The sequence below is a fragment of the Belonocnema kinseyi genome, chromosome 5 (assembly GCF_010883055.1).
Source record: "Belonocnema kinseyi isolate 2016_QV_RU_SX_M_011 chromosome 5, B_treatae_v1, whole genome shotgun sequence".
NCBI classification, from domain to species: domain Eukaryota; kingdom Metazoa; phylum Arthropoda; class Insecta; order Hymenoptera; family Cynipidae; genus Belonocnema; species Belonocnema kinseyi.
The window spans coordinates 68,499,023-68,508,445 of NC_046661.1; the positions used below are offsets into that span (position 1 = coordinate 68,499,023).

The 9,423-nt window shown below is 35.0% G+C and overlaps 1 protein-coding gene across 2 annotated transcripts in view; it reads right to left on the reverse strand.

The window, feature by feature from the left end:
* Positions 1-9,122, reverse strand: part of LOC117173046 (DNA polymerase alpha subunit B) — a 159,008-nt gene extending 149,886 nt beyond the window's left edge. For both annotated transcript variants that reach the window (XM_033361418.1, XM_033361417.1), the window contains exon 1: positions 8,935-9,122. In XM_033361418.1, the coding sequence (XP_033217309.1) occupies positions 8,935-9,013 (79 nt within the window). In that variant the 5' untranslated portion in view covers positions 9,014-9,122. The remainder of the gene's footprint in view (positions 1-8,934) is intronic.
* Between the last annotated feature and the right edge of the window lie 301 nt (positions 9,123-9,423).

The following is a 9,423-nucleotide window of genomic DNA, read 5'->3' on the forward strand; positions in this document are numbered from 1 at the left end:
GAGCTCCAAGGAGATTATGTTGAAAAATAAAAAAAAAATTTACCCAAAAAAAATGGTTTTTATACTTCATTCTAAGGACTTATTGAACTACCCTCGTATCTAGTTGTCCAACTCGTGCGGGAACTACGTACATCCAAAGAAACAATGCAGCACTAAACACTAAACAGTCCTTGGAAATTCGAGTACTGTCGAGAACGAAAAATGCCACACATACTGGAACTTCACATTCTAGACAATTGTTCTGTTGCGCATTGAAGGCCTGACATAGTTCCCTTGACTTCAAGAAACTAACCATGTTTGTTATCGAGTTTTCCACAGCAGTTGACAAAAATATCATAGCCAAAGATAATGAAAAGAAAGACAGACATAGAGACCTTATAAAGGAGTTCCGACGGTTATACCTGTAATATTCTGTTAAGCTAATCGCCCTTATCATCGGCACTCTTGAAAGTGCCAAGCTTCCACTGGTTAGTAGCCTGAAAAACATCCCCGGGTGTCAAGAATATGCTAAGACTCAGGGTACACAAGAATTTCGCCGAGTCATCGTAATAAGTCCGTCACATAATGTAACCACCTATCTCATGGTCCTGAGATGTTGTTCCGGCTGAAATTGTTTAATCATTACAAAGATTAGCTTTTATGACAGCCAAACCCTTTTTATCAGGACAGGTATGTACGCGAAGCTATAAACCGCTAGTCTTGGAATCATACCAATTCGAATCAAGATATAAAAACATGTCTGCAGGACATAGAAACTTATTTTCAAGACACAAATTGAAGTCTGGGTCTGTCTCAAAATTTGACATGCTGTAGTCTGAACTTTTGCCTTCAGTATGTCTTGATTAGGGGTAATTCAAGTGCACACCAAGTCGAAGAATGTTTACTCGAGTGAGCCTACGGAGGTGTAGCAGTTTAGAATATAAGGAACAGCAAGCTGTCGCACATCACGATTCTCATCTGCTAACATAACGTTCAACAAAAGTAACAATTCTTTACAATGACTGGGATAATGTCATTTCGACACTTTCTTGATAAGTATAAAGACTTTCTTATGAGCTCCCAAAAAAGTCTGCTGCCATCTGTACAGGAATTTTGTGATCACCGAGAATTTCTCTTAATTTGGTTTTTAACTTCAACTCATGCTGTCACTTACTCATGGAACTCTTATACTTATGGAAATTAACTGGTATTGAGAGGACGTAATGTGTGAAATCTAATCTTTAATTCAAGGACATGTAATACTTATAGCGTATTCGGTTGTCCTGCACTGATGCACTCCGATCTGCACCGAAGCAAGTCGGAGTGAGAAGGAAGAAGTGAGAAGGAGCGCACAGAGTGCTATTGGAGAACACTAGTGCAGGCTAAACGAATGCGCTATTAGAATATTTATCGATTTTAACAGTGTTAAATTCCCCCGGCTTTTTCCCTACAATAATAAAGTTTTTGTCTTACAAATTTAGGGAATGCAAGCAAACCGGTAGTAGCAATGCGACAGAGACCTACAGTATCGGAATGGCACAGATGAAAACGGACCCTAACCTCAAAATAATGCACATGCCTAAAATATTTATTTAGAAGAATAAATTTGTTTATTATTCCTAAAAAACATATTTCGGAGATGTCCGTTATACTATTTTGCAGCATCTCCGAATTCAGGTTTAAAATGTGTGTGAAGAAAAACCCGGCGGAACTGAACCCGATTTACCACACGACAAAGTATTACATGCCCTTAAGCGGAACCGGTAAACTTCACTGACCACCTAAATAACTGAAGGGACATCTATATAAAAATCGGAAATGCAGCCTAGTGCACTCTGGAAAAAATAATTACATATACGGCTTTGTCCGAAAGTCGTCAAGCAGAGATGGTGTGATCGAGAATCAATTACTTTTTGTTGATACGAAATTTGTAGTATTGAATAAAATTAATTTTCCACCAAATTGCAAAATTCAATTTTATCATGATTTTAAGCGTGGTTTTGCATAAAAGAAACGTATTTGTCACAAAGCCTTCACGCAGAAGTGATTTTATCGATAATACATTGCAAAATTAATATTTTTTACACCATTGAGCCATTTCCTTTTCGGGGCAGGCGTGACTCACTCGGTGGGGAGGAGAGTAATATGAGGAAGGCATATGAAATTTTTCGATTTATCGAGAATTATCGTGTTATTTATTTAAATAACACGTTCGTCCCGCAACACTGCTCCGATCCAGGTTGCTTATAAATCTCTCTAGTAATCACCCCAAGTGAAGATCCTCACAAAGTCGTCAGGTGAAATTCCCCACTTGAGTCCATTAGTATGCAAGGTCTTTTGTTCCGGGGGTCATTCACTCTACTGACACTCTTTTTATTAACTATTTTCCGCCATACTTTTCTGTCTCGGCATAGTTCTCTAGCTTCTTTTACGTCGATGCATTTTTTATGCAGGCTCTCGTGTTTCTGTAGCTTCTTATGTCTCTTCTAATTAAGGTCTCATTAACATATTCTAACCATTCTTTCCGCGGTCTGCCTCTGGGCACGGTGCCATTTCCTTTATCTTGATACACTTGTTTCGTTAGTCGTTCATTTGGCATTCTCTCGACATGCCCGAATCACCTTAACCAATTTCTTTCCCATGTGTCTACTAACGTCTCTTCTGCACCACATTCTTTGAAAATTATCTCGTTACTCACTTTATCCATCAGAGTTTTCCCACATATTATGCGCAAGAATCTCATGTCAATTGCATTAAATTTACCCTTATATTTATCTTAATAGGTCCATGTCTCGCTACCGTATAGTACAGTCGGTACAAATATAGAATTATGTATTGCCATTTTAGCTTTAGTTGATATATTTTTACTTCTGATAAGGGGCCTTGCTCTACCAATAACTTTCTTACCTTCGTTTATACATTTATCTATTCCTCATATGTCTTCCCGTCCCTAGTAAATAAGCTACCAAGGTATACGAACTTATAAACTTGTTCAAATCTCTCACCATTTAAAACAATAATGCGTAGTGTTTGCTTACTCTTTCCTTGGAACATTATAGTTTTAATTTTATTTGCGTTCATTTTGAGGCCCATAACAACCTTATCATCTGCGAACGCTAACCCACGTATCCTTACTGTTTCGAGATCCACACCTTCTTCGTCGAAAAGAGCCATTTTGAAACACTTGTCCATAAATAATATAAATAACCATGAAGACATAACGCATCCTTGTCTAACTGCTTGAATAATATCGAAACAGTCAGTGAACTTCCCATTTACCCTTCCACTCGCTTTGCTACCCGTATATATAGTGTTATTATAGCTATAGAGCCATCCATCGACTCCATACTCTTTCAGGTCTTTTTCTAGGTCAACAAATGCACAGAAAACTTTTTTTTCCTACTCGTAAACTTTTTTCTGTGATTTACCTTAAGCTAACTATTTGATCCGTACATGACCTTCCTGGCATACCGCTTAGGAATTAGTATCGATTTTACCAGTTTTAGGTTCCGACGGCTTTTTTCTAGAATAATCAATATTTTGTCCTAAAAAGTTGGGAAATGATAGCGAACATGCTCACGGACGTCCCCGTACACTTAATTTGTGTTTTTTTGTCAAAAAATTTTTTGATATTGCTAACAACGTGTGTATATTTGGAGATTATGTATGTTACAATTCTCCTGTGCGTTACTTCCAAACTACACAATATTTTTGGCCGAAAACTTTGGACTTGCAAATAAACATAGTAACTAATCTCCTGGAACTAACCTTGTTTGCAGGTAATCAAAAAAGTTTATTTCATAAATAATTTCCCAGTGGCGAAAAATTGAACATTAGTTTCAAAGTTTCATCAGATCTGGCCTATGATTACACCATAATTATTATAGAGTGATTACCGACAGCATCGGTACGATAGAGACCTACATTATCGGAATGACAGAGGTAAAAATCACCCTAACCACAAAATAATACACATGCATAAAATTTAGTAATTAGCACAATAACATTTTTTTGTTATTATCCTTGAAAAAAGAGTCCGGGGACGTCCGTTATGATATTTTATAGTATCTCTGAATTCAGTTTTTGAAAATTTTCATTTTTGTGTAAAAAAGCCGTCAGAACTGTACCCGATTGACCACACGACGAAGTATCACATGCCCTGAAAGCTTAAAACTTACGGTCCAATATAGAGTACAATTATTACAACAGTATATATTGTATCGCAAAAATTTGTTTACGAAGTTAATAATATTTGAATTTTCAAGCCTATTAAAAGAACATACAAATTTTGAGACTTCTTACGTTTTGAACCTGATTCAGATATTTCAATTTTCTTTACAGATTTTGGTGTACATTACGGTATATTTATGTTTGTCTGCTTCAATAAAAATAAACATGATGTGTACCTTAACACAAAAATAGTTTATGTATGCCAATATTTTAAATAACGTCTATTGTGATGACAGAAGACACTATTGTATACATTTAATTAATTGAAATATTGAAGAACGAAGAGTAACTGACAAAAAAATCTTATATGTTTGGTCCATGTTTGAAATTCATAACAAAAAGTACGCTTATAGTTTATTTATGTCATGTCATTTCAGGTACAAACACTGGCCTGTGATCCACTTAGGCTTGTAGAAAACTCCTATAAAGCTTTAAAGCGAAGGGTTGACAACTCGACCGATCGGGTGTATACGTACTTCTGAATTCAAGGAACTTCAGGATATTTCAATGACTTCAGAAGGTTTCACTGACTTCAGGACATTTCAAGTGACTTTAGGAAAATTCAAGTGACTTCAGAAGAATTCAAGTGACTTCACGTGAATTCATGAGACTGTATGTAAATTCACGTGGGTTCATGTGAATTCACGTGAGTTCAAATAACTTCAGAGGAATTCAAGTGACTTTGCGTGACTTCATGCGAATTCAAATGACTACAGAAATTTCAGGAATTTCAAATGACTTTTTATTCAGCAAGATATTCGCTATTTATTCAGAAAACGTTCGTAACTAGCTACAGCCACACTTCAAGCAATTTCCTGATTTAGAATCGAATATACAAATTTCATTCTTTAGATAGAAGCAAGAAGCCGGAATTTTAAAAAATGCGTAAGGATCAATGTAAAAATTCAATTTTTTCAAAATAAAAGCTAATTGATCAAATATTCTCTACGAGACATTATTCTAGAAAGTTTTTAATATTTTTTAAATTAATGCTTACTATCTAAGAAGGTAAAATGCTCGAGTATTGAACGTAAATTCGCTTCGATTTATGGCGGAACGTTCAAATCGATGTTTCATATAAAGTATTGATATTAATATTAGTTTTTATTATTAAAATTGAATATTATGTAACTATTGTAACATTATTATTAATTGATGACAATCATAAAATTTTTTTCAATTATTAATTTTAATTAGAAACCAAAAATACGACAATCAAATCTAAAATTATGCATGAACTATAGAATTTTGATGATAATTCATTTTCAGTCCATATATAATTTTTTACTTTATACTCCACGTGTTTGTTTTGAAATTAAAATTAATATTTTAATTAATTCTTAATAAATAATAATAATAAAAGAATATCCCACGCTATTTTAATTAAATATTGACAATAAATATTATTATAATTATTTAAATGGAAATATCAGAATCTCGATTCAAACTTTCCGCCACAAGAATACTGGAATTTACTCAATAACTCAAGCATAAAACATTTTTTGGAAAAAATGATCGCTTTAAATATATTTCAAACTTTCTAGATGAACGACTAGTTAAAGGAAATTGGATATAATAGTTTATATTCTTAAAAGGGTGAATTCTTACGTTTCGTCCCGTGAATTTTATTGAATCTAGGCCTCGTGAACAATTAGCGTCACGGTCATCATTCAGGCCATTTTCAATTCACTGATGCAGGGGGCTGGCTCATAAAAACATTTAAACACGAGTGAACAAGAACTTAAGCTAAGCCGCTTGTACAAGTGAATTCACTTGAATTCGAATAACTAGCGAGTTCCAGTGAATTCAAGCGAATTCACGTGACTTAAAGTGAATTTACATGAATTCAAACGACTTCGCATATTTTAGGAGATTTCTAGTGACTTCAAATGATTTCAAGTGACTTCACATGACTTCAACTAAATCCAAATGTCTTTACATATTTCAGGAGAATTCAAGTGACCTCAAATGAATTCAAGTGACTTCATATATTTTAGGAGATTTCAGAAATTTCAGGAGATTTCATTACGACGAGGGTACACCTGACTTCACTAGTTGTGAACCCCTCGCTTCAAAGTTTAAATTAATACGTTGAAATTATTGATATCATGCGCTAATTACTCCCTTTTGTCCTACTTCCCATAAGCTGATACATTTATCGAAGTTTAGCCCGTGCACATTGCCTCTAAAGTTTGTTCACGTTTCCAGAAAAAAATGGAGTGTTCATACGAATTGAATTGAAAAGATTACAGCACCCCGCAAATGTCGTTTTGCGACAATGGCGCATTAAACCAGTGTGTAAATACGTGTAAGTTCGTGAAGACGGTATTTCAATTTTGAATCTTTCTAAACGTACAAATACAGTGCCAAAGTTTGAAGGCAGCCAATTCACTAATGCGTCAGCATGCAAACGCCTTAACATTGGTCAATGCGGCTGAATTCGTGAGAGTAAAAAACACTCGAATTCGCCCAAACTTGTCGAAGCGAATTTTAATAAAAGTTGAATTATGCAATTTAATCCGTAACAGGGCCCTAAATAGCACGGAACATTCCCTAAATGTGTAAAATGTCCACCACTTGGAACTTTCCAGGAACGTTTCACTGGGACCTGAGGGGAACATTCCGTTATTGTTATTTTTAACAATAATTATCTCGTAAGCCGTAAGACACAGAAAAATAAATGTCATTTTTTAGTTTTGAGTACCGCATATACTACAATATAATATGATATCTATGTCATAAACTGACATCGATTTTGACCTATCACGGTTTGCATGATATTTATTGATAATAATAACAATAACGGTAATTTATTTTTGTAATTTATGTGGGGACACTGTTGGCTGATACAGGAGAGATCGCTGGTTCAAGTCTCGACGAATGGATATTTTGGAACTGTCCTTGACCACGCATTCATATGAATTCACACGCATTCAATTCGCGCAGTCTCAATTCGTTTAAACTAATCAAACAACGGGATTCAAGCGCATTCAAAAATATTAATTCGCCTTAATCCGTGTCAATTTTTCTTTTTTTGCTTGGATGGATTTAGCACGTGCAAACTTTCTCATGAGAAACACACAAAGAATCCAGTTATTTAAATGCCTCTAAATCTTTTCGAAAATGTACATGTTAGGCTGCCAGTAGCATCGCGCGAAAAGCGTGGCTCGAAATTAACCCTAGAAAAAGGACAGCGTTAAAGTGGATTATATGGCATGGTCACTTGAATGAATTCGAATGGATGGATTGTATTTGATATATCCGGTCAGAAAGAGCAAAATACATGGCATTATACTTATTTGGCCATTCAACTGCACTGAGCGGCATTGTTTACATTCGATGCCACTGGCCACTGAAGGCATTCAACTAAAACGACAATTCAACTGCATTCAATGGCATCGCAAAGAAGCCACTTTAATCACATAATTTTTTGTACATTCAAAATGATACGAGCGAAAACTGCCGAATGCCAAAAAACACATTCAGGCAAAAATGGAATTTGTTTAGATTTATAGGCATTAAAGTGTACACATTTTTCAATGCCATATAATTTACTTCAATGCTCTTCTTTTAACAGACGGTTCAAAGCGAAATTTACACTCGAAGTATAAATAAAAATGATGGTAAGATCATCTTGTTGGCGCACATATCTAATATAGCAAGAATGTAAATAATCAAGTCCAGAAAGTATATTCTTTACTTCTTTGCTGAATTTGAAAAGATTTATCAAATTTTAGCCCGTGCCACTTGCCTTAGAGTTCCAGAATGTTGAATTTAGCTTTGCCCTACCGATAAAAATCTCAGAGTATATGCTAAAGATTCTCAAGGCTCTGAGAAGCTCTGAGAAATTCTCTGCAGGCACTCAGGTAGATATATTTAAAGATGCATGTAGCTCGTTTAAATGTTTTAAGGGCTTTAAAATGTCCTTTCCGAAATTGAAATAAAAATACGATCATAAATAACAAGCAGACGCTCCTTTGTTAAGCTTTTGGATTAAGATTTTGAAATAGATTTTTTTTAAATTTCATAGTTAACAGCCTTAAACATAATTATTCGGAATCTACGGGTTCCGATGATTTCAGATATCAAACTTTTTTTTTAATGTTTAAAATTGGAATTAATATATAACCTTTCTCGTAAATGGAATGAGATACGCCAAAATAGACAGCATTTTTTAATTCAACTAGAAAATTGTATACAAGTATATAAGATATAATTATAAATAAGTGTAATGAGAAAATTCATCACTTAAAAAAAAGAGTGTTAATAATTTGAAGAGAAATTTAAAAAGGGAGAGCCGGGTTAGCGACGGTCAACTACCGTAAATAACTATGCCCGCCCGGTACGTGACGAATACAAAAGGAACATTATATTACCGTCGCATCACTCTTAAAAGGACCACTAAAAGGACCTTGAAAAGGACCCAAATCTCTCAATCTTAGAGACTAAATCATTCAAATCGAACCTGAAAATAGTCTTAAACCGGCCCGGCTATTTCGCCTAAGAATAGTCTGAGATTTCTATCAGTAGGGCAACTACAATAAATTTCAAAAAACCTCAAAATCACGATTATATGGGTTATTTTGTGACTGACTATTGCATTAAAATAATCAAAACAGTTACGTGTAATAATCTTAAAATGTCAACATGTGGATTTTACTACAGAAATCGCAAACTCGTGTTTTAAAAAAACTAGTGAAGAATCATACAAAAAACAGTACTCACACTTATTTAAAGCTTCCTCATTTTTCACACTACAGCCCAAAATTTCAAATTGTTCGTTCAGTGCCTCTACTGTCACCATTGTTTTGCTTCAATTTTCTTCGACTGATTAAAGTTACACTTCCTCTCTTTCCACCACCCAGAAACTGTTCCCGCCAAAATAAGTACACCACTCTATAGACTAAAACAGTGGTACTAACAGACCGCGACTTTTTAAACTGCGCAGGCATCACGTAAAAAGGAGTGACGAAGAGGACACCTTAGGGCGCTTTCACACGATTGCATTTTGCATCATGGATGGTTCGTATAATACATCGCGTATATCACATGTATATTACTACGTAAATTACGTCCTTGGGGCGCAGTCCCATAGAGGTAGATTAGTGGAACAGTTTTGACTAATAAGGTGCTTGCACAAGTTCTAGCAGTCACCTCATTGGTCAAAACTATTCGACTATTCTATTGACTATTCTATTCTATACCTCCATGGGA